General features: G+C 41.5%; 1 protein-coding gene across 2 annotated transcripts in view; it reads left to right on the forward strand.

The window, feature by feature from the left end:
- Positions 1 to 17,315: 17,315 nt before the first annotated feature.
- The window catches only part of ACMSD (aminocarboxymuconate semialdehyde decarboxylase), a 50,259-nt gene continuing 40,838 nt past the window's right edge, over positions 17,316 to 26,736 (forward strand). For both annotated transcript variants that reach the window (XR_014795740.1, XM_084892268.1), the window contains exons 1-2: positions 17,316 to 17,510; positions 24,319 to 24,363. Coding sequence is in view for 1 of the 2 variants with exons in the window: in XM_084892268.1 (XP_084748394.1) it covers positions 17,454 to 17,510; positions 24,319 to 24,363 (102 nt within the window). In the remaining variant the exon portion in view is untranslated. The remainder of the gene's footprint in view (positions 17,511 to 24,318; positions 24,364 to 26,736) is intronic.

Raw genomic sequence — 26,736 nt, forward strand, 5'->3', positions numbered from 1 at the left:
GAAGTAGACTAAGCTCACCTGGAGAATACCTGCACACATGTTCAATACTTTACCTTCATTCTCTTGGATAATATATTTTCAAGTACTTTTTTATTTACTTTTGTTAGCGTTTTTTAAATATGTTTGGCATGGCAACTACTTAAAGGGAAGACCAGGTTCCTTCCCCTCTATGTGTATGAGACTGTGATACTTCAGGCACTGAAGCCGAGCTCCTTTTTCTTTCCTCGTTCCATGTTGGTCTGTTTTAACAGAATGGATTATGTTTGTTGTAAGATACGTGTAGCCTAATTTTAGTTAGCTCTGTGGTCTGAAGTGTTTATCTCTCAAGCAAATTCCCAAGTAGACCAAATCTCTGTTGCTAAAGTGTTCTGAAATGCATGGTTAAAACAACCTTCATCTCCTAAGATCTACTTTTTGAGCCTAACATCCCCTGTAGTTATCAACTGCATGTTTGGCCTCTAGAAGTTAGTATGCTAAGCTGAACAACACAATGGTAGTAACTATCCATAGAGTTTGTCTCCAAAAGAAAGGATTGTTTAGCATAGCAGAAATACAAGCTACCTAGGCATGTTGTTGAGCCGCTTGAAAGCAAGTTTTGTGAATAGATGTGTAGTGCTGTAGTCACATTCTGCTTTAAAAGGTCATGGCAAATACAGACAAATTAAAAAGAAAAAAAGATATGCATCCTTCAGTATGCAGAAGTTCTTTGTGCAGACATCCCATTTTGACACATAGAACATTAAAAAGATAAATAATCAAGCGGTAAGATTAGTAAAATTAATAATTTCTACTGCTTCATCAAGAATATTCTTAAGTTAAACTGGTATTTTTGTTTTGTTTTGTTTGTTTTGTTTTTTAAAAGATTTTTAATTTATTTTTCGACCGCTCGGCCACGCTACCTCATGTGATTTTTAATTTATTTTTAGAGAGAGAAGAAGGGAGAGAAACATCTATGTGAGAAACATTGATTGGCTGCTTCTGCACACCCCCTACTGGGATCAAGCCCACAATCCAAGCATGTGCCCTGACCAGGAATTGAACCAGCATCCTTTTGGTGCACTGGACAATGCCCAGCCAACTGAGCCACACTGGCCAGGGCACTGACTTTTTTTCCTTTTTTTTTTTTTTTTTTTTTTTTAGCTGCAAATGTGTAACAGGTTCTGTGCCATTGCCTTGAATCCTACTTAAAGCATCAGAAGTTTTACTCATCATTGCTTTGACACTACCAATGCAAATGTCAGCACAATGAAAAAGGCAAACAATATTTTGAAACAATTATTTAAATAGTTTTTATGTGCACCACTGTGTGATCTTTCTCCAGTTATTGTCAGTTGCTGGAGAGGCAAATAGTTGGATATAACGAAGGCTGAGGTTCTGCCAGTCAGGTACAAGAGACAGAGAGGACCAAAAGAATCAAAGGTGTTTTAAAGGAGAGGTACACAGTATGTATACTTGGAATCTCAACTGAGAAGGGAAAAAAAGAAGGTGAGAACCAAGAGAGATTACAAAAGATAGTGAGAAAGTGGATTGGTCAATGAAAGGATGGTTTGGTCCAAGTGGGATGGTTGCCATTGAGATGTCAGAGGTACTATAGTTTATTTTTTTTTAATATTTTTTATTGATTTTTTACAGAGAGGAAGGGAGAGGGATAGAGAGAAACATCGATGAGAGAGAAACATCCCCTACTGGGAATGTGCCCACAACCTAGGTACATGCCCTTGCCCGGAATCAAACCTGGGACCTTTCAGTCCACAGGCCAACGCTCTATCCACTGAGCCAAACCGGTTTCGGTGGTACTGTAGTTTATTGATAATGTCAAACCTGTTTTGACTGTATGGCAGATAATAAGAGTGACTGATAATAATAATAACAGTAGCTGGCACTTACTAAGGCACTAAGCTAAGCATATCACAAATGTTATGTCATTGATCTTTATGTCAATTCTATGAGAGAAGTACTATCATTATTCATTGTCATTTATCCACTGGATTTAAAAAATGGAGGGTCTAGGGAGGTTAAATACTTTACTCAAGAACATTTTGTACTGGAATTGGGCTCCAAACCCAAAGCCCATCTATTTCATCACTACCCAATAGTATCCTTCCCCAACCAAGTCAAGGTATTTGGAAGTCAGGCTTGGTCAGCCTTTGCCTTTATAAAGAAAGAGCGATATAGGAGTGAAGTGATGAGAAGAAAACACTGTGGTGAAAACCTAGACAGGTAGGTAAGAGGTGGACACACCTGGCATTTTTCCTAGAGGCGCCATCCCTTCCAACTTCTCCTGTCATAGCTGCTTCCATTCAAATCACAGAAACTGAGTCCTTCCCTGCTTGTGTATTCTCAGCTTTATTCCTGTCTGTTCCTTGGTCCATGGATACGCGACTCAGTGACAGGAGCCTGGAAAAGAGGGACAGACTATTTGCATGTTAATTTGAAACTGGAAAAAAAATTAAAATATGGGCAGATGCATTTTCTTCACCCAGAGATAAAACATATGTTTTGAATAAGAACAGATCATATTACTGATTTACAAAACTTGACAAAATAACAGTTCTAGAGTTCAGTTATCTTTAACACTAATCTTTGTCTAATGAGACAAGCTTTCCAGATCCCCTTTTTTAATGGAAAAAAAAAAAAGCTGTTTTGCATAATGCTTTACATTTTTTCAAAGAATCTCATTCATTCTTTCATACATTAAAACTTAAATATAAAAGATATCTATAATATTAAAGCATAATATGCTAATTAGACCAGACATCCTTCTGGGCGAAGCTGCAGTGGGCTGGAGGCCATGGCAGAGGATGCAGAGGTGGCAGAGACATTGGGCCTCTAGTATAAAATATAAAACAATTATATAGAAAGTTTACTCTGACCTAATAAATACGAAATTGCTTAACCAAACACAGCACATCTTTTCTTATATTCCAGAGGGGTAGGTAGACAAAATGACAGCTTTTCACAGGTGACTTCTCTACCTTGGCTCTCCTGACACCCTGTGCAGTAGGTGACTGTGTAGGAAGAATAATGACCCCTGAAGAAGTCCACATCCTAATCCCCAAACCTGTGAATGTTACCTTACATGGCAAAAGGGTCTTCATTGATGTGATTAAGAATATTGAGATGAGGAAATTATCCTGGATAATCAGGGTGAGCTCAATGTGATCACAAAGTCCATATAAAGGGGAGACAAGAGAGTCAGAGGAGATGTGCAACGGAAGCAGAGATTGAAGTGATGCAGGCCACAGGTCAAGAAATGTGGGAACCTGGAGATGCGGGAGAGGCAAAGGAGCAAATTCTCTCCCATGCCTGCACCAAGGCCCGTCCTAGATGGCTGATGTCCAGAATTACAAGATAATAAACTTTTGCTGTTTAAAGCAACTAAGTTTATGGTAAGTATTATAGCAGCAGCCAGAAACTAATATAAATGGGCATCATTATTGGTCCTATTTAACTGATGTATATGAATGAAAAGTTCACATGACTTAAACCTCACATTCTGGAGGGAGTATAAAATGGTACAACCTCCATGAAGGATACATTGGCAATTACCCATCAAAACCACAATACATTTACTCCACTTAAACCCAGTCCTACAGATTGACCTACTTGCATGAAATCACACACGTTCAAGTACATTCACAGCAGCATTGTTAATTGGAGCAAAACATTGGAAACAATCCAATTGTTTATCTCTAGGGGCATAAAGGAATACTATGCAACCGTGGACAAGCATGAGGAGACTCTCTACATACTGACATGAAAAGATTCCCAAGATATATTAAGTAAGCAAAAAGCACCGTCCACAAAAGTATGTATGGTGTGCTACTTTTTTATGTATGAAGATGGAAAAAGGAGAATATATTTCATATTTGCTTATATTTGAATAAAGAAATACTGTGAAAGTACACAAAAACCTATAGAATACAGAGCTGTATGGAATGAGGTAAATGGCCAGAGAAGTAGAAGGAAGATTGTTCAATATACATCTTTTTATGTCTTATTTTTTCACAATGTGAATGCGCTACCCTATTTTTCTAATTAATTTTAAAATGAGTTTAAGTTGCTTATGGGCCTAAGGTAGCTCAATTAATGACAACAGTAGCAATAAAAGTGAAAGCAGCAGTAGTGGCAGCAGCTACCCCTTATTGAACACATGTTATGTGCTCAGCCCTTCCAGGCCTTTCTTATTAAACCATTCTTATAAATAGATCCTTATTATATTTACAGGTGAAGAAGCTGAAGCTCAGAGAGGTTGAAACTTGCTTGAGGTCACTCAGTTTGTAAGCAGAAACATTGACCTCCTGGAGCCTAGAAACCATGTTGTCAACATCTAGCATTAGTGCTCTAAATATCACACACAGTATATCACCAACAACTTGTTGACAGACAAAAGTGAAAACCACACTGGCTAAGTGGAGTATGAAGCTTTGGTTTTTTGGTTTTGGTTTTTTTTATTTTGGGGGGAGCAGGGCTGGGGTGGGCAGTCTTATCTGTGATGCTTCGGAGAACTTGATTTCAGGACAATTCATATTTATTTACTTATTTATTTGTTTGTTTGTTTGTTTGTTTATTATTTAATAGTTTGTTGATTTTTAGGGAGAGAGGGAAAGGTAGAGAGGGAAACATTGATGTGAGAATGCAACATCCATTGGCTGTCCCCTGCATGCCTCCACCAGGGATGGAGCCAGCAACCCAAGGACATGCCTTGACTGGGAATCGAATAAGCAATTTTTCAGTGCACATGACAATGCCCAACTAACTGAGCCACTGCTCAGGGCAATCCATTGTTTTTAAATTTGTAAAATTAGGTAATTGAATCATCTCACCAGTGTTTGCACCATAGAATTAAACTGTCAGGTTCTTCCTTTCATTCCAGGCCAAGATCTGGATACCAGCCCCCTGAGTTCTCCACCTGCCTACCAGGCCAGGTCAGGGCCTGGGGCAAGGACATAAATGGAGGCCTATCTGCTATATTTATGCCTGTAAGTTGTAAGCCAAGTTGTCAAATAAAATATATTCTGTCTACCCACCTTGACAAATACACCCCTTCAGAACTACGTGAAAGGCCAAGAAGTTTGAAGTTAAATTTCTTGGACTCAGAAATTCTGTCTGTGTCCAAACATGATACTGTGTAGACAGTTCTGGTCTCTGGCCCGCAAGCTATGCCTTTTCACTCCTCACTTCTAGTTCCCTTCCATCCACAATGGACCTCAAACTCCCAGCCCACATGTCCAAGCTCTACACACTCCCAAACAGCTACCTCTTGGCCACTTTTTGGGCCTGGGGATATGCATTCCATGGCACATTCTGTCCTTAGGAGGATGAACCAGGATGAGGCCCACACAAACCCTAGAAGCAAGCCCAGGGCCATTGGGAATTCCCAGGCTGTGGTCTAGATGGTGAGAGGGAGGGCTACCTGTAGGCGTGGTTCCTTGGTCTTTGAGACTCCTCACCCAGAGGGAGGCAGTATCCAAGTGTATTAACACATGGGGCACAGGGAAGGGAATCTCTTTCTCAAGGTCAAGAGAAACACTGCCTACCCCTAGATGTGTTCACAAAAGTGATCCTAGGAGATGGACAAAATTCAGGGCTCAGGCCAATCTATCACTTAGTGACCAGGAGAAAATAGTAAAGAGAAAGAATCACATGGTTCATGGTAAATTCAAGCACACAGTGGGTGGGGTAAGCAACTAGACTACACATAGAATTTCAGTGGATGTTTGGATCTATCTAAGCTCAAATTTAAAAGATGAGCAGTTGAGCAATGATAAAAATATACCGTTTTCCTTTTTGTTGTTAATGTTTTCAGAATATTTAAGTCCTGCTCACACACTTTGTACCTTAGAAATCATTCAGTCCCGGTATGAAAGTCCATGTCCAAGTTGTCTGAACTCTGTTGATCACAAGGAACTGAACGTTCCTCAGGCACCTAAGTAATGTGGGCTTGGAGTGAGGTTGCCGTGGGCCAGCTGTTACACCCAGGCCTTCTCCTCTCCCACCATCACGGATTCAGGCTGGGCCTGCTCAGGCTGGTCTCCATCCCTGTTTTGCTAAATCAGAGCTTTGGGATTTTGTGATGCACAACTGGAATAGAAGGAAAAGGAGGAGAAAACCCAGAAATCCAAAGGTGGGGGCGAGGGAAGAATTGGAGGCTTTATATGGAAAAAAAATATTTAAAGAAATTTGAAGATATTTTATTTTGATCTATGGTCCCCTTCATGGTGTCTGAGAAATACATATGGGGGACTCAAGTTACTTTGAAATTACATTTAATTGCTGGGCTATGCTTTGTTTGTGCTGACTTGGTAATGTAATGTCCTGGGTGAAGGCTTCTGAGCTTGTAGGTGTATGTGGACTAAGGATCTTGTGAATATTATAAGGAGATGTCAGCAGTCATATTAACACATCCATGGTGACCAGGACATAATGCAACTAACGTAGACATGGTTCAGAACCACAAGTAGCTTTGACAATCATCAGCGACCATCAGCAACCACCACCAGCATCATACGATTGTTCACATATAGCTCTGCCTCTAATTACTCTTGCCTCTACCAACCATCCAGGGTTTTCCTCACTCCTGACTCCAGTGCTCTCATGCCATCTGCATGCTGTTCTGTTTCTGTGTGTTGTTTTAGCTTCAGTATCTGTCATTCGAGCAAATATTTTTTCTCTTCTTCTAAGCAAATGATGAGATGATGTTACATGCTCCACTAGAAGTTATGCGTGGATGTGTGATTTTTTTTAGCCAGAGAAACTGAGTGGAAGTGACATGTGCCACTTGGAGGGGGAACTCTAAGAGTCAGAGTGCGCTTCACCCTTCTTTCTGCCGTGGTGGCCAGAATGTTTCAGAGAGTAGCTAACTGCATCTGGGTCTCAGACTGAGGAAACTAACATTGTACAGCAAGGCGTCCAGCCACGTTGGCTGAACAGCTGGCCCAGACAAGAAATAAACCTCTGTTTCCTTCATCCACTGAGATCTGGAGCTTGTTTGCTACTGTAGCATAAGCTAATCCAGAATGCTCAAAGTGTGGCCCTGAATCTACAGCAGCAGCACGCCTGGTAATATGTTAGAAATGCAAACTCATAGATTGCAGCCCAGACCTACTGAACCAGAAACTCTGGGGTGCAGCCCAGAATCCTGTGTTTTAATAATATTTAATTAATACTACTGATAATATTTAATTAGTATTCAGCTCAATATGTTTGAAAGTCACTGACCTAACCTATTTCAATGGATTCTGCTCCCATTACCAAACATCTAATGCTCTGTACCAAGAAATAAAATGCACCAAGAGATTGTGTCTGGTTTAATTTAATCATCCTCACCCTACTGGGCAGAAGTCTGTACCACACCACCTCGCAGGCCACTGTCTCCCTCAGATTAGTCCCTGGCCCAGAGGCCACAGTTTGGGCCAGGGAGGGCACAGGCCTACAAAGCCACCCAGAACCGCCCATTCACACGAGGGTATGGTTCAGAAGGGGCTGTGGATGCAGCAGGTACCATGATTGCTCTCAGTACATTATAACAAATATAGAAAAATACATAGTAGATAGGACAGCAAACTAGAAGACTTTAAAGGCGTTGTGATGGTTCTACTGACCTGTTGTAACAATCTTATCCCATCCTTCTCCCTCCTGTTCTTAGTTTGCCTTCTGCCAGACAACCTGTCTGTAGAGAAGGCCTGTTTTTTGGTTTTTAATATATTTTTATTGATTTCAGAGAGGAAGGAAGATGGAGAGAAAGATAGAAATATCAATGATGAAAGAGAATCATTACTGCAGCATGTGCACAGGAATCAAAGCTGGGACTTTTCAGTCCTCAGACTGACGCTCTATCCAAACCGGCCAGGGCTAGAAGAGGCCTTTTAAGGCTTAGCCCAGAGTTATAGAATTTGGGTGTACATTAAAATCACCTGAGGGCTTTAAAAAATCCAGACCTGTCAATTCTGAATCAGAATGGGGGCAGGGGAAGCTGTCAGATTTAGCAAGGAAAACTGCAGGACTCACAGTTCACTTTGAATTTCAGATGAATCATTATTTTTTAAGTGTAAGTATGCCCCATGTAATATCTGGGATATATTTTTACTAAAAATATCATTCATTATTTACTAATTCAAATTTAATTACTAATGGGCATCCCTGAACAGGGGCAGGGGTAGGGGCAGGGGCAGGGGCAGGGGCAGGGGCAGGGGCAGGGGCAGGGAGGGTGGCAGGTCAGTATTTTTACATTTCCCCAAGTGATTACTACTTGGGGTTTAAGATTGAGAACCTCTGGTTTTGCTCAAATCATCTGCAACCCCACACGATAAATTGTCATTATTTTCTATCACCAGAGTTCTGAATAAGTCCAGAGTGAAATTCATTCTTTTTTTAACACACTTCAGCTGATGGATTTTCCATTCATTCATTGCTGCTTCTCCTCCCACAGCACTGTGAGAATGTGCAGTGATTGACAACTCTCACATTGCCATTATGAGTGAATAGCACATAATCCCCATTATGCAAATGCCTACCACCTCATTTCTGAATTAAGTATTAATTATGGCAATAGTGAATGAAGAGGCTTACTCAAAAAGGAGAGCTGTTCTCTCAGTCAAGTTAGAGTGGAAAAAAAAAAGATGAATAAAATTCCAGTGTACTAGCTTTTAGGCTGACACTCATAAATCTAATTTAGAGTGAGCCAATCCTTTTTCCTGAGTTCCAGTAGGCGTAGTTCTTTCTCCCAGTGTAGAATCTTATTAAATTTATCTGATTTGGCAAATGCTAATGTATTCAAAGGATATCTTGGATTGAATCTTAATTCTTGAAACCTGCAATTGATTAAAAAATATATTTTTACTGGCATAGAATGTGTCTTGCTGTGAAATTATCATCTCAATCATTGAAGCAAATAGGTAAGCTATATTGTGTCTATCAAAATGAGATGAAACATTAGATCAACTTAAACTGCTCAGAGAAGACAAACCATTGTATTTCACAGTCCAAGATGACATTAGTTATGGTGACCTTTGATAACTGACAATGTAACATATCACAAATTTTTTTAAAAAGCATTTTTAAACCTTTCCAAATATTACAACTTCATTATAAAATATTTTTTAAATGCAGAGATAAAAACTCATTCAGAATCCCGCTCTTCTAATAGAAATGTAGTGTGCATTTTGGCTGCATTTTCTTCTGAACTGAAAATTAATTTTGCATGTTTCAGGTGGTTGTCCATGAAACATTCTTAAAGTCTACTCACTGTAGCCCCTCTGCTGCTGTTCATCGCCTAGCAAGCCACTCAGAAGCAATTTTAAAGCTATTTCTTTCATTTAAAATCTCTAACCCTGTCTCTGTGGATGATCTAACTTCCTACCTTTAAAAAAAAAAGAGATACTAGTAGTTCCTGATGGTTGATTGCCTTTGATTCAACACTTCTTGGCTTTATCCTATCCTTTCATCCTTCCCTTCACTCTTAAAATGACAGAGGATCCTCTTCTACAAAACCAACCTTTTACCTTTACTCTGATTTCCATCACTTCCTGTTCCCTGAGCAACTTCCCACCTGTTCCCTGGTCCCCATTATTCAGAGCCCGTTTCCCCCCAGTAAGCTAACTCTCCATCTATACTCTGGTCTCCCTGCCTCCTCAGGTGGCTCATGTCCATTGATAATATACAGGATGGAATTATCAATCCAAACCTTCACCAAAATTCCCTACCCATATAATAACACCTGGGGTTCCTAGTTGAGTTTGCAAAATTTCAGGTGTGTTCTTGTATAAATGTAAGAAAAATATATATAAGTTACTCTACTTTTCTATAAGACCTCTCAATTATTAATACAAAGTCTTTATGCTATCAGATGGCAGAAACTTAATCTCAGTTGTTTCAGGATTTCTCTTACCCATCCATTTTTCCTGACTTTTTATCTAAACTCTGGTGGGCCTATATGACAATAATATTATGAAAAATAATTATGACCCCCTAATACTTATTCTCAGGTAGGCATTGCTTTATATGCCTTCCATGTGTTAACTCGTTTGATCCTTACAACAGCTCAAGGTAGGTTCTATTGTTGTCCTATTTTACAAATGAATACATAGAGAATTAAGTAACTTGTTCAAGGTAACAAAGTTTGTAAGTCTATGCTATAGTCCATGCTCTAAACCCCATCACTCTTTTGTAGCCCAAAGCATTAAAAGGTAGAAGTAGTATCTGATTTGGGTCCTTGTCTATACTGGCATATGCGGAAATATCTTCTTTCCATCACCAACACATGAGAATGCCTGCTTCTTCATCCCTCATCCCTCACCCCAAGACTCCTTCATGACTGGCTTGCTTTCAGCTGCTTCTGTCCTACTTTGGGGATCACTCTCTAGCTCTCCTGCCAGGCTCAGCTTCGAGCACACTGCCTACATATCTAAAGCTTCCCTGTCCTTGTACAATTTTAACCACATTTCCTTGCCACCTACTCAGATATTGCTTAGGAATTATGGCATAGGTCCCCTCTACTACCAGATCTGAGAGCTATCTGAGATGTCTTCCTCTGCCTTACCCCCAGGCTTTCCTGTGGAAGGCAGGCATAGGGATGCCATCCTCAGGGACCCACAGTATCAACACACACACCCTCTTTCTCTGACTCCCCTCTGCCTGGCCTGGGAGGTCTTTATTTCATCAGCAGTGAAGAAATTTGGTCTCAGCCCTAAATCATCCTTTTCCATCAATCACCAAGGCTGAGGCTTTTAAAATTCAAAATTCAAAAGCTGGCTCCTATCTTTACCCTTGAACACCTAATTTTTCAAATATAAAAAGAGCCACAGGATTCATGGAAATACTAGGAATAGCACTTGTTGCTGCATGACATTGAATAAGGACTGAAATCATTCATACAGCAGTTCCACATGAGGCTTGGGTGGAAATGCTTCTAAAGACATTTATCCACTTATTCATGTTTATTTATTAATTAGATCATCAAGTATTCATGAAGCACTTATAATGCATTGTACTAGTCAAGATTTCCTGATAAACAGAATAATAAAGTGTGTGTGTGTGTGTGTGTGTGTGTGTGTAAAAATCTCTCTCTCCATATATATAATTTTAAGGAATTAGTTCATGTGACTATGGAAGTGGAAAAGTTCAAAATCTGCAAGGTAGGCCAACAGGTAAGAGGTCTAGGGAAGAGTTGATACTGCAGTCAAAGTCTGAAGGCTAGCAGAATTCCCCTTTATTCAGAGAGCCAATGATTTTTATATTAAGGTCTCAAATGATTAGAAGAAGCCAACCCTTCAGCAAGAGCATACAATGAGGTCAAGACAGTCTCTTTAATAAATGGTGTTGGGAAAATCGGACATATACATGCAAAAAAAAATGGAACTAGACCACCAACTTACATCATACACAAAAATAAAATTAAAATGCATAAAGGACTTAAATGTAAGACATGAAACCATAAAAATCCTAGAAGAAACCATAGGCAGCAAAATCTCAGATATCTCATGTAGCAATATGTTTACTGATACATCTCCTAGGACAATGGAAACAAAGGAGAAAATAAACAAAAGGGACTACATCAAAATAAAAAACTTCTGCACGGCAAAAAAAACTATCAGCAAAATAACAAGAGAGACCACTGCATGGGAGAACATATTTGCCAATGATACATCCTATATGGGGTTAATCTCCAAAATTTATAGGGAACTCATACAACTTAATAAAAGGAAGATAAACAATCCAATCAAAAAATGGGTACAGGACCTACAAAGTGAACATACAGAAGGCCAAGAGGCATATGAAAGAATGCTCAAAGTCACTAATCTGAGAGATACAAATAAAAACAACAATGAGGTACCACCTCACACCTGTCAGAATGGCTATCATGAACAAATCCACAAATGACAAGTGTTGGTGAAGTTGTGGAGAAAAGAGAACCCTCTTGCACTGCTGGTGTAAATGCAGACTGGTGCAGCCACTGTGGAAAACATTATAAGGTTCCCTCAAAATATTAAAAATGGAACTGCCATTTGACCCAGTGATCCTACTTCAAGGAATATATCCTAAGAATTTAGAAACACCTATCAGAAAGAATATATGTATCCCTATGTTCATAGCAGCACAATTTACAATAGCTAAGATTTGGAAACAGCCTAAGTGCCCATCAGCAGATGAGTGGATTAAAAAACTGTGGTGTAGTGGGGGTGGGGCAGGGAGATCAACCAAAGAACTTGTATGCATATAAGCAAAACCAATGGACACAGACAGTGGGGTGGGGGGAGGAGGAGAGAGAGTGAAGGCCAGGACTGCAGGATGGGGACAGGCTGGGAGAGGACAACTGGGGGGGGGGAAGGGACATATGTAATACTTTAATAAAGATTAAAGGAGGAGAGAAACCAAGATGGTGACATAGGTAAACACTTAAACTGCTGCCTCACACAACAATTTCAAAACTACAACTAAAGGACAAAATGGACATCATCCAGAACCACAAGAAGGCTGGCTGAGTGGAAATTCTACAACTAGAAGGGAAGAGAAAGGCACACTGAGATTCAGAGGAGCTGCAGAAGGCAGAGGTACAGAGGCACGCACGCGGAGAGGGCTGGCAACTGAGTGCATGGCTGGCTTTCTCAATCGGGAGGGAGACAAAAGCTCCTGACTGCTCTGAACTCCAGTTCTGGGTGAGACTCTGGGGACCCAGACTCATTCAGGGAGAAATTGGATTGTTAGGAAAGAGAAAAGTACACTGAGACTCCGAGGATCTGTGGAAGGCAGAGAGGTATGGAGGCGTGCACAGAGAGGGCTGGCAACTGAGTATGTGGCTGGCTTTCTCAATCGGGAGGGAGACAAAAGCTCCCAACTGCTCTGAACTCCAGTTCTGGGCGAGACTCTGGGGAACCAGACTCATTTGGGAAGAAACTGGACTGTCTGGCAGCAGGTAAAACTCAGAGGTGTTTGCAGCAATTACCACGAGATACTAACACCCAGGGCCTCTTAGGGCAAGGCTAATGGGAAGCCATTGCTGTCTGCTCCGTCCATCCCATCCAAACTGAGCACAGAGGCTTTTGCAATTTTGCAAGGCTTGTCTCATAAGGATGTCTCCAGCACAGAAGTTCTCCCAATGTAGACACAGCTGATCCTCACAGCCAATTGGCCTGGAGATCAATTCCTCCCAGTGATACCAATAACAATCAAGGCTTAACTACAACAAGGCTGTGCACACAGCCCTCAAAGGGGTGCTCCAAGAGTGTCCACCTCAGGTAACTGAAGAGGCTGAGCCACTGGGTCCTATAAGACACCTAGTACACAGAGCAACTCTATCAACTCAGGGAAGCAGCCAAAATGTGGAGACAAATAAATAGATCACAAATGAAAGAAATGGAGGAAAGCAAATGACTGGATATAGAGTTCAAAACCACAGTTATAAGGTTTTTCAAGAATTTCCTAGAAAAGGCCGATAAATTTAGCGCGGCCCTTGAGGATATGAAAAAGGATCAACTAGAAATTAAGCATACACTGACTGAAATAAACAATATACAGAGGTCCAACAGCAGACTAGAGGATCACAAGAATAAGTCAAAGATTTGAAATACAAAGAAGCAAAAAACACCCAACTGGAAAAGCAAAAAGAAAAAAGAATCCAAAAATATGAAGATAGTGTAAGAAGCCTCTGGGACAACTTCAGGTTTACCAACATCCAAATTAGGGGGTGCCAGAAGAAGAGAGAGAGCAAGATACTAAAAACCTATTTGAAGAAATGATGACTGAAAACTTCCCCCAGCTAGTGAAAGAAATGGACTTACAAGTCCAGGAAGCACAGAGAACGCCAGACAAAAGAAATCCAAAGAGGACCACACCAAGAAACATCATAATTAAAATTCCAAGAGCAAAAGACAAAGAGAGAATATTAAAAGCAGCAAGAAAAAAACAGTTACCTACAAGGTAGCACCCATACTATTGTCAGCTGATTTCTCAACAGAAACTATGCAGGCCATACAGGAATGGCAAGAAATACTTAAAGTGATGAATAGCAAGAACCTACAACCAAGATTACTGTATCCAGCAAAGCTATCATTCAGAATTGAAGGTCAGATAAAGAGCTTCACATATAAGAAAAAGCTAAAGGAGTTCATCACCTCCAAACCAGTATTATATGAAATGCTGAAAGGTATTCTTTAAGAAGAGGAAGAAGAAAAAGGTAAAGATAAAAATTATGAGCAATACTTATCTATCAACAAGTGAATCTAAAAATCAAGTGAATAAAAAATATGATATACATAATAAACTGGTGAATATAATAGAATCAGGGGCATAGAAAGGGAGTGGACTGACAATTCTCGGGGGGGAAGGGGTGTAGGGGATGCAGGAAGAGACTTGACAAAAATCATACACTTATGGATGAGGGCAGTGCGGGGGTTGGGGGGAGTAAGGGCAGAGGATGGTTTGGGAACTGGGCGTAGGGGAGCTATGGGGGGGGGGAGAAACAATTGTAATAATTTGAACAATAAAGACTTATTTAAAAAAAAAAAAAAAGATTAAAGGTGGAGAAGAAGCCAGCCTTCCAACAAGATAAAGGGTAGCCGAAACCAGTTTGGCTCAGTGGATAGAGCATCAGCCTGTGGACTGAAAGGTCCAGGGTTTGATTCCGGTCAAGGGCATCTGGTTGCGGGCACATCCCCAGTGGGGGGTGTGCAGGAGGCAACTGATCAATGATTCTCTCTCATTGATGTTTCTAACTCTCTATCCCTCTCTCTTCCTCTCTGTAAAAAAAAAAGTCAATAAAATATATTTTTTTAAATGTAAAAAAAAGATGGAGGGTAATCTGCTTTTCTCAAAATCTATTGACTCAAATATTAACCCCCACCCCACCCCTACACACACACACACACACACACACACACACACACACACACACACAACATCCTTCATACTGGTAATAACATATAGAATAATGTTTAACCAAATACCAGGATACTGTTGCCCAGCCAAGTTAACACATAAAATTAACCATCATGAGCACCTACCCAGCTGCTTTTCACTGAGGATATAACAAACAACACAAACACAGTCCCTGGCCCCATGCTATTTTCTGACAAAATTCATTGATTCAACAGGTGCCCCAGTTTACGTAACTTCAAGCTCAAGTGAAAAAGGCTGAAACCTGCTCCTCTCTAAATAGCAAGCATTGAAAAGGAGGAAGAGAGATAAAGACTTCTCTGGATACAAAAGCTGGAGACTAGGGAAAAGTAGTAGAAAGGAACTATTACCTTCAAAGATAAACTAGAAATCAGTCACAGCTTTGCCAAGGTCATCCCTACTCAATCATGCCCCCAGCTTACTCTCCCAGGAGAAGGTAGTTCCCATTTTGAGGTGTGAACAGTCAGAAGAGGATGATGTTTAAGCTAAATGCTCAGTAATGGATAGGTGTGCAGTTGGCAGAAAAGGGTCCTTTCAAGAATTAGAGATCAAAGAATCCATAAATACAGATAAAAAGGAAATACATTACATTTGGGGAGATACGAAGTATTCCCTGGACTGGGGTACAGGACACAGTGGAAAGCACAGAAACAAAAGAGGTGCACAAGTACAAATGGGACCTTGTTTCTCATGCATGCTTGGACTTGGCAATGAGAAACCATGAAAAAGGTTAAGCTGGACAGAGACATGATCATTTTGTGGTTTAGAAAGACTACACTGACTAAGAATCCTGGAGATTGATTATAGAGGGACAAGACTGGAGTCAGAGACCAGAGATGATGAAGGCCTAAAAGTGAAACTGGAGAGGAACAAGGTTGAGAGATGCAATGGGATTAGAATAAGAAGACCTGATTTAGTGTGTGTGTGTGTGTGTGTGTGTGTGTGGGGAGAGAGAGAGAGAGAGAGAGAGAGAGAGAGAGAGAGAGAGAGAGAGAGAGAGAGAGAGAGAAAGTTTGACTTGTCATCCACTAGAAGAGAAGCAGATGGAGGGGAAAGAATTCCATTATTTTGAAATGAGAGCCTCTAGGATTGGTCCTTTTAACCAGTGGAACTGCCCATCTTCAAGGGCTTCACACAGGCCTGGACAAGGAGAAACACAATCGTGGTGACGTCAGAGGGCATGCCCTGACCCCACCGTCCTGGGTCACATAAAACCAGGCTTCTTACATAACCCAGGAGGAGAAAGCAAGGTCCCTCAAATTGACTAATACCAGACTTCCTGCTAGTCTTTGTATCTGGCAGATTAAGAAATAATTAGATTATGTGTCATGGTATAATTCATAGCTGTCAATTATATTATTCAAGTTAATACTTCAATAACTATATGAGATCAGTTCCAATGTTGTCCCTATTTTACAGAGAGACCATGGAACTTTCCAAAGGCCATCAGCTAATAAGCAGTAGATACAGGCTTTAACCCTGGTATTTGAGCTAACTTATAGCCATCAGATCAGGGCCAGGAGGAAGAACCACTCAGACTTAATTGAACCCATTTTTTTATTCTTATACAATCCAACTACTAATAATCTAAGGATATCTTGCCTTTTTCTACAAAGAAATAATAATATGGGGAGGGGCAAAAGAGGGGGAAATGGGGGACATCTGTAATACTGTCAACAATATCTCCAATATATTTGTCCTTAGAGGTTTAAATATATTATTATTTCTGTGGACACTCACTCATGATGGATTTTTTCCTCATATGTGTAGAATTTTTATTATGAGTCAATATTTTGTTGACGTTAATCTGTGGCATACTGCCGAAACCCGGTTTGGCTCAGTGGATAGACTCGATCCTGTCAAGGGCATGTACCTTGGTTGTGGGCACATCCCCAGTAGGAGGTGTGCAAGAGGCAGCTGATCGATGATTCTCTCTCATCAATGTTTCTAACTCTCTATCCCTCTCTCTTCCTCTCTGTAAAAAATCAACAAAATGTATTTTTTTTAAAAAATCTGTGGCATACTGAGGGAATCAGTTGGAATTATTTTCTCCAGAAAGTATTTGCATTTTATTTTTCTGGGTATTGATGGGGAGGGAGTGCTTGAGCATTACCAATCTGGTACCTTAACTAAAAATTTCAGTAGGTCTTTGACCAGTACTTCTCAAAGGAATTCCCAAAGAAAACTATTTCTTCGTTTCTTTTAACCAGGTACTACTTGATTTTTTTAATGTATATATGTTGATAAAATTGAAATATTTAAAAACAAAGATTAGTCCATTTTTGGACCTGCTGTATTCATAGGTGTAGTACAGTCTTTTTTAAAAATAATTTTGTGCTACCCAGCCTGCCTAACAAAGAATTACTGACCAACAGCTATGTTGACAAACAAAACTTTGAACTTGAATAAGCTCCAATGAACTCAGACTTGGCTGAGCAGGCCTGCTGGCCAGTGCCTAAAGATAGCTGTGAAGGGGCAAAGTAAATCAATAAACTCCATGGTGTTCATCTCTTGATATCAAAACTTCTTTCTTTATATGCTTCTCCTCTGATCCTGTGGAGATGAAAATTGACATCCATAATCATATTCTACCAAAAGAATGGCCAGATCTAAAAAAGGTAATGGTGATTAATTTGCTGAATTATTTTTGGAACTTCTCCAGGGTTTTTCAATGCCTCTATTACAAACCTAGCTTTTCTTTGAGAAATTAGACGTTAAGTTTCTCTGCTTTACGAATGCTTTAAAATTATTTGGTTGCTCTGATTTCTTAGTTTAAAAAAATTACTTTTATGTTGATTTTGAAAGAACATTGATCAAGATGTATTTCTCAAAATTCCTTTCTCCCCTTAAATGAAGCATTCTTTAAAATTTCTGAACAATTTAAGTCAGTCAGTTTCGCTTCCATTTGAATAATATATTCAGCTGCTGGGAAGGGAAGATACATGCCAACTGCAGAATTGAAAGTTACAGTTTCAAGTAAAAGACTATTAAGAAATGGAATGTGACAGGTTTCCGGGATTTCTACAACATATCTTCTTTCCATAATGTTTAAAATAAGGTTTAGAAGTGCCAAGAGATAACTTACTGATTTTTTTTTTTTTTTTTGTAGTCTATTTTAGGGTGCTGCCTGAAACCTTTCCTTTTTGATGTTCTTTAAGCTGTAAATCCTTGTTATGAACAAGAGAGAAGGAACATCAAAAACCCTAGAGGAAATGACATGAGGCTTTCGCACAATGAGTGTTTCCAAAGACTGCTCTGTGCTTCTCCAAAAATGGATATTTCCTCCTGTCATTAAGAACTTTTGAATGAATAACTGTAACTGAATAAAACGACTAGGAAGGTGGGAGACATAAAAGATATCTAAAATTGGCTTGAGTTTTGTTCAGGCGAATTATCAGGTTTTACCCAATCATAAGCCTTCTCTAGAACTTTCACACCATTGATGTTTCACCTTTTTATCCCAAGTGAGGAAAAATGGATTAACCTAAACTCTGATTAAATAGTGATGCATTGTGCAAGTAGTGGAGACAATTTTCTTCTCATAGTTGTCTCCTAGAAGGATGTTAACCTTAAGTGTTTCTTTGTTCATTGGTATTTTAGGTAAGATGGGTGGTAGACATTGTGGATTGAAAAATACCAATTAGGCTGAATCATCTTTGAAAGGCTGTCCTGTTACAGCCAATGCTAAAAGCTTACCCCATCAAACTCGCCCCTCAAAAGAAGTATGAGTGTCTACATGGGAACTTGCTGGGCTGTTCTCCTCGCCATATTCTATTAAAGCGTAAACACAGCTTCACAATGTTTATGATGATGACCCAGCGCAGCCTAAAATGGTTCCTCCTCTGCTGGGGGGGAGAGAGGGGAGTCTGTATCCTATACCACAAGCCACCTCCTCCCAGGACTTGTCTCCCACCCAGAAGCCTGCCTCTAGTGTGAGCAGAGAACTGGTCACCAAGAGCTGTGCAGGGCCCTAAAGGTATTGTGAAAACTGCTTAGGAAGCTGAGGGATGCAGAGAGCATGGGGAGGCAATAGCCATAAATGGGTGTCTGGAAACTCGGTAAACACCTATTCTGCTGACTCTTTAGCCCACCTCCTGTTCTATCTTCCAGCTATTGCCTCAAAGAGGGAGAGACATTTTCTCCTGATAAACCAGGCTTCCATCTATCAGTCTCACAACCTGCAAGCAGATAACAAAATACACATCATGATGATGATGATGATCATGATGATGATAGTAGTAATCCTATCTAATAAAAGAGTAATATGCAAATTGACCACCACTCCAACACTCAAGATGGCTTTCCTTATGTGGTCAAAGATGGCTGCCCCCATGTGGACACAAGATGGCCACCTCAAGATGGCCAGCAGGGGAGGGCAGTTGAGAGGGACCAGGCCTGCAAGGGAGGGCAGTTATGGGTGATCAGGCCAGCAGGGGTGGGCAGTTGGGAAGGACCAGGCAGGCAGAGGAGGGAAGTTGGGGGCAACCGGGCCTGCAGGGAAGGGCAATTAGGGGTTACCAGGCCTGCAGGGGAGGGCAATTAGGGATTACCAGGCCTGCTGGGGAGGACAGTTAGGGGCAATCAGGCTGTCAGAGGAGCAGTTAGGCATCAATCAGTCTGGTAGGGGAGTGGTTAGGGGGTAATCAGGCTGGCAGGCAGAAGTGGTTAGGAGCAATCAGGCAGGCAGGCAGGTGAGCAGTTGGGAGCCAGCAGTCCTGGATTGTGAGAGGGATGTCTGACTGCCCGCTTAGGCCCAATCCAGGTAGAATTGGGTCTAAACGGGCAGTCAGACATCCCTCAAGGGTCCCAAATTCGAGAGGGTGCAGGCTGGGCTGAGGGACACACACCCCACATACAAATTTTGTGCACCATGCCTCTAGTAATAATCATAATACTCTTATACTTCCAGGGAGCAATATGTAATTTGATCCACATAAAATCTTGCTAACTGCAAAATTTATAGGATTTATATTATTAACCCTGCTGGATTGATAAAGTCCTGGAGACTCAGAAATAAGCCTAGAAACACAAAGCTATGTGGGATCATGCGGCCCCTTCCCAGCACTACAACGACACCCAGCTGAGAGAGCTGGCCCAAGGAGAATGGCACTGCTATAGGGGACGTCCCTGTTTCCTTTTGCCACCCCAACCCCAAGTGCCTCCTTCAACACCAGCCTGGTCCCAAACACACACCAAACCCACTTAGGGTTCATCATGGGGTATTGGAATCTGGCTTCCAATCTGCAGGTCAAGCAATCAGATCTGGTATATGGTAGAATTTTGTGTTTAAGTGCAGGCAAGCCTGTGAAAAACCAACTAGCAAAAAACGGTTCTGTGTTTTCAAATTGGGAGGAGTGAGATAAATAAAAATACATGAAGTGGTGCTGGGACCCATCTCCCTCCCTCTGCATTTTCAGTCTATGTGGTCAGAGTGAGTATTGAAGTGACAGTAGTTAAGAGCAGATCTTCTTTGGTGTTCATATTGTTCAATAGTTCCAGCACATTTTCCTTTGCCTTCCAATTGTTTCATAGGGGGTAAAATATTTCAAAGCATCAATCTCTGATCTTTTCTCACCATTTTTTCAAACTTTCCAATCAAAGAATGAAAAGGATAAACCAGTACTAGTTTTATATTAGAAGATGAAGCCCGTTTGGAATAACTAACATCTCTTTTCAAACCTGACCTTTTAAAAAATTAAATATTAATAGACACACCTCCAAAACCTTGCTCTCTTTATGCAACAGAGAAACAGAAAAACAGAATCAACATGCTGGCTTGATGATTAACTAATCATTACAAAAGACTAGGATTTGAGAAAGCTATTCATTTTCACTTTATAATAAATCAGAGTTACAATTAAGATCTGTGAGGCACAAAGATAACAGAATCAGAGAGCACTTGATTAAATTGTTTCTAGTGAATCAGTACCCACACTCTGTCACAAATAGGCTAAGAAACCATGGTGGAAGTGGTTTCAGGTTATCCACATGAGACTATTCCTCAAGAGAATGATTATAATAAGCTTTTGGCTTTTTCCTTCAGCAAAACTCTACTGACCACCAATGATGTGTCCAATAGTAGGGCTTGCAAAGATTTTTCTAATTTGAAATAGTGTTGAAAAATTCTGGCCTTTAGTAAAAAAAAAAAAAATATATATATATATATATATATATATATATATATACATCTTCTTTCATTAGCAATAACTTAATTACACTTTTTTGTTGTTGTTGTTTTGTTGTTGTTGTTTTGTTGTTGTTGTTGTTGGTGGTGGTGGTGGTGGTGGTGGTGTGTGTGAGTGTTTAAGGAGGGAGGAAGAGAGGGAGGATGGGAGAGAGAGAAACAATGATGTGAGAAAGACACATCAAATGTTGACTACTGGAAATTCCTCAATTGGTTGCCTTGAGTATGCACCACCACCAGGGCCAGGGATTGAACCTGCAACCCAGGTACATGCCCTTGACTGGGAATTGAACCTGAAACCCTTCAGTCCCCAGGATGATGCACTAACCACCTAGCAATGCCAGCCAGGACTAAGATGATTACTTGGAGCTGTAACTCAAGAACAAAACTTATGCACAGGTAGAATACAGGTGGTATAAAATTGACCAAAATCTTAAGTCTTTTGGATCCAACCGAAGTCACAGACACACAGTCACACAAACACTCCTATGCTGCAGGCCCAGACCTCCCCTCTCAGTCTGGAGGGGGGAGCAGAGCTAGGATGAGGGATCTGCCAAGACCTGACTTCCTCAAGACAAACTCACTGTTATGACATAAGAACCAACCACTGCTAGCCGGTCTCATCCAACTAAAACATGGGAGAAGTTGTACTGACCTCCAGATTCCTTAACTCATCTATCCATCAGTGATGCCTGGAGCTGTTGAGGAGCTCTTCACATCACTGTCTCTGGCTGCCATACTCTACCCTCTTACACCACAGTTTGAGAGCCACTGCTTTGGAGCATGAAAATGTTGACCACTGGAAGTTCCTCTCCAATCTGACCCCAAAAGCCCTTTTCAATCTCCATTCCCTGGCATCACCTGACCCAAGTTGTGGGTCAGAACCCTCCTCCAGGCTCCCAGAGGAATTGTGCATCACTCAATCACAGCACATCTCACGTGTGATTATGGAAGTATTTGCCCAACCCAGCCCACCCTCTCAAGACCGTGCTCCACACAGGCTGGAACTGCTCTTCACTTTTTATTTTCTCTGTCCTAGGAAGGCCAGTCATGGTGGGAGTCCATGAGGGTTTGTGAAATGAATGAATGAAGAGTGAATGAGTGAATGAACAAATGAGATTTTAAAATCTATAGTTACACAAGTCACATATAGCTACCCTGTTTCCCCAGTGTCTTATATTTTTTCTCTCAAAGATGCGTTAGGTCTTATTTTCAGGGATGTCTTATCTTTCCATGCACTAAGTCTTATTTTCGGAGATGTCTTATTTTCGGGGAAACACGGTATGTTCTTAGGCAGAGGCTTACATAACTGTCAAGGAGAAATATATTTTATATTGTGACTCGGCACAAACATCCACATATAATGGAAACAAGAGTTTCATGAAATGAAAAATTACACATGGGAGGCATTCTGATCAATCCATTCCACTCCACTCAACTCCACCCCACTCCACTCCACTTCACCCCACTCTATTCCATTCCATTCCATTCCACTCTTCTCTATATCATTCCTCTCCACTCCACTCCATTCCACTCCACTTCACTCCATTTCACTCCACTCCATTCCACTTCACTCCACTCCTCCCCACTCCACTCCACTCCACTCCACTTCACTCCATTTCACTCCACTCCATTCCACTTCACTCCACTCCTCCCCACTCCACTCCACTCCACTTCACTCCACTCCACTCCACTTCACTCCATTTCACTCCACTCCACTCCACTCCTCCCCACTCCACTCCATTCCACTCCACTTCACTCCATTTCACTCCACTCCACTCCATTCCACTTCACTCCACTCCTCCCCATTCCACTCCATTCCACTCCACTTCACTCCACTTCATTCCACTCCACTCCATTCCCCTCCTCTCTACTCTATTCCATTCCACTCCATTCCACTCCATTCCACTCCACTGTATTCCATTTCACTCCACTCCACTACATTCCACTTCACTTCACTCCACTCCATTCCCCTCCTCTCTACTCTATTCCACTCCACTCCATTCCACTCCACTTCATTCCATTTCACTCCACTCCATTCCACTCCACTCCATTCCCCTCCTCTCTACTCTATTCCACTCCACTCCATTCCACTCCACTCTATTCCATTTCACTCCACTCCACTCCATTCCACTCCACTCCACTCCACTCTATTACACTTCATTCCATTCCATTACACTTCAGTCCACTCCATTCTCCTCCTCTCCCCTCCATTCCACTCCATTCCTCTACTATCTAAGCTTGGGTTTTTCAAAAACCAGACCCCGAGATAAAAATTCAAATGCAAGTTTACTTTGGAGGTGACCTTAGAAAACACCAGTAGAGTGAGGAAGAAAGACAGGGAAAGCAAGGCATCCAAAAAAAAGTGTAGAATCTATACCTCACCCCAGCCAGACCTGTGATCCAGTGTATTCAGTGTATTCACAGACAAGCACCCTCAGTCATTGGTTGAGGACTGCTGAGGGGAGGTGGACACTAGTTTACTAGTACTAGAAGGTTGGCTTCTGTGGCAAAAGGGCTGATGTGAACAGAAGTGTTGGGGGTGGGGGAGAAATAATATGGGTGAAACACCAACACCATCTGCTCCATATACTGCTTGGTATTTTTAGAACATCTGGGTCATTCACTGTTCACTAAATTGATTTCATGGATCACAACACACAGTTTAAAGAGCAGTGTTCCAATATGGCATTTCCTAAAGAGTGGTTCTTACTGTCCATGTTCTCCTGATGAAATAGTTTAGTTCAGGGGTCCTCAAACTTTTTAAAGTGGGGGCCAGATCCCGGTCCCTCAGAGAGCTGGAGGGCCGGACTATATGAACTACTAATTCCTACTGTAACACCTCGGCTGCGCTCACTGCCCAAAAAACCTGGCGGGCCGGATCAGACTCCTCTGCGGGCCGCATGTGGCCAGCGGGCCGTAGTTTGAAGACCCTTGGTAGTTGATACAGAAACAAATGTTTTTTAACATAAATCTCACTTTAAAATTACAACCTGCATTAGGATAAAAGGTAAAACTAGCACTTCTATGGTATAGAATTTTATTCCTGAATAGATGCATTTAAGGAAAGAAAGTCAATTGATTTTAATATAAATATTGAATAAGTGGTGAGTGGATATGAGGGGACGATGGAAAGGTGCTACTTGAAAGGCTGGAGCTCAGGATTCTTTGCCGCAGAAATGCCCTTTATTGCAGTCCTGTCCGCTTTGCTCTTTCGGTCTAACTGTGCCTCTCCCCTGCAGAGATTCGGCTATGGAGGCTGGGTGCAGCTCCAACACCACTGCAAGGTGAGTTTCTCCCAAAGTGAGCCTGAGACCTCCAGGCGCTCTCCACCCTCTGGCCTTCTGTGGACTTTGCAGTAGGCAAGGGAGCAGCACTGAGGTTTCTCTAAATTATTAAAAAAATGTGGGTCACTGCAAAGAGCAGCATTCGAGAAGGTAAATTGGAATTTGAGAAGCTATTAAGAAATTTTTTTTTTCTTTTCTTTTTTTTCCCCCTCAAACCAATTTTAGCATCTTTGCTCTGCCTTAAGGAATAGATGCTGGAGGACATAGAATTGGGCACTAACTGGCCCCCTCCACAGGCCATTATAGTAGATTAAGGCCAACCAAATAAATGGATCAGTTTAGGTTTGAGCACAAGATAGAGAAGATAACATTGGAGACTCGGGAGAAGCCACTGTTAGGAAAGATGGGAAAGTCCAAGGAGGACTGAGAAGGAGCTCAGAGTCTAGGGCTTCAGAGAGGTCAGCCATGACTACATTTTTAGAGGCAGCACGTGCCTGCGTGGAGCTGGGAGGGAGCATGCCTGAGTGTCCAGCTGGAACATACATGTGCCTAAAGCAGACCTGGGAGAAACACATGCAGTGTGATAAGGTTGGCGGACTGCTTTTCACCAAGTGCTGGAGGACATAGATTTAGGCACTAATCCTGGAGAAGACTTCCTGGAGGGAGTGATGCCCAGCCTGAGGCTTGAAGCAGGAATAAAGGAAACAGATTTCCAGGAAGAGAAGACAGGGAACACCTGCATGGAAATAATAAACTTATCTAAGCCCACAACTCAAGCACTTGCTATGGCTGGGACCAGCATTTCTCCGAATGTGATCCTCAGACCAGCAAGGGCAGCTTCATTTGAGAAGATGGAAGAGATTCAAATTCATGAGCCTCAACTCAAACCTACCAGAACAGGAACTCTGAGAAACCAGCCAGCAGTCTGTGTTTTGACAAGCCTCCAAGTGATTCGGACGCTTACTCAAGTTTGAAAACCTCTGCCCATGTTCATTCACTCACTGGTTTTTATTAGCATCACCAGCTAGGCCTGGGAGATATACTGGTGAACAAGACAGGCCTGTTCCCTGCCCTCGTGGTGATAAGCTCCTCGGGGGAGGCAAACCTGATCACTTTGGAGAATGGACTGACAAACGCTGCTATAATAGGGAGGTTACTTAGGGCGGGCTGCATGGGCAGCTAGTGAAGACTTGGAGGAAAGGAAGGAAACCGTGGAATAGCATCCCTCAGGGAACAGCGGTTACAAAGGCTGTCCCATGAGGAAGAGCTGTGCTCAAGAAACAAAGAAAGAGGGCATGTGGCTGAGATGTGATGAAACGGGGAAGCGGTAGGAAATGAGGCTATTGAGGCAGGCAGGGGCCAGATCATAGAGGGGCATGTGACACATGCTAAGGAGTCTAGATTTTATTTTCAACACAGTGCAAAGTCTTTGGAGGGTGTTAATGGCTTAAAAAGGCCATGTCAGCGGCAGAGAATGGATTGAGGCAAGCAAGGGTTTTAGGAGCAAAGCGGTGGGAAGAAGCTGAAGAGGTGGGCAGAGCCTCATCAGATGGAGCCTTGGAGAATGGGTTTAGGCCTTTGAACTTGATCCTGAAGGCAGTGGGGAACCATTACAGAGTGTTCAGCACCAGAATCGGTGGGGCATCCACTAAGTGCTGATTTAGGCACTGAGCCGCACTTCTGTGCTGAGCAGTGCCAGTTCCGAGCCTGGAGCAGTGATCTAAGCTAAACTGGCCTCGGGTCTCCCCAGGAGGAAAACAAGCTGAGCAGAACTGATTACAAGGCTGCGAGGAAGCCCCAACGCAGAGACAGGACGCTGTGATTTTTATTTACCCCATATCCCAGGCTGCAGTCTGTAACCTTGATAATGGATTTGAATGGCCTTTGTTTCACTTTGTTTTCATGTCAAGAGATTGCATAAACTTAACAGCAGATCTAAAAATAATAATAATAATAAATAAATTAAAAAAAAAAAACCAAGAAGGAAAATATATCCAGTCCTACATATTTCCAGCAAACTTGGATACAATGGAAGTATAATAGAACAAAACAGTGACTCTCTCCTTCCTTCTCCCTCAAAACAAAACAAAACTAAATCTGTATTTTTTATAATCACAGTGGTCAGGGATTACAGTCACTGGAAAACAACATGTGAATGTATATAAATATTCAAATTAGACTAACAGCAATGAGAAAATCTAGTTTCTTTTCTTAATGAATTTCAATGCTTTTGGAATGAATGGTGGGGTGCTTGTGTGCCATGGTAAAGCCTTGTTCAGAATTGAAAAAATACCACCTGTGTTTTGGTTGAATATGTAGGAAAGTGTAGGTAGCAAGACAGTTTGTGTAGCCTCCTCTCAGGGGCTGCACGGG

This window comes from Pipistrellus hanaki (genome assembly GCF_964339955.1).
Source record: "Pipistrellus hanaki genome assembly, chromosome: 8".
Taxonomy (NCBI): domain Eukaryota; kingdom Metazoa; phylum Chordata; class Mammalia; order Chiroptera; family Vespertilionidae; genus Pipistrellus; species Pipistrellus hanaki.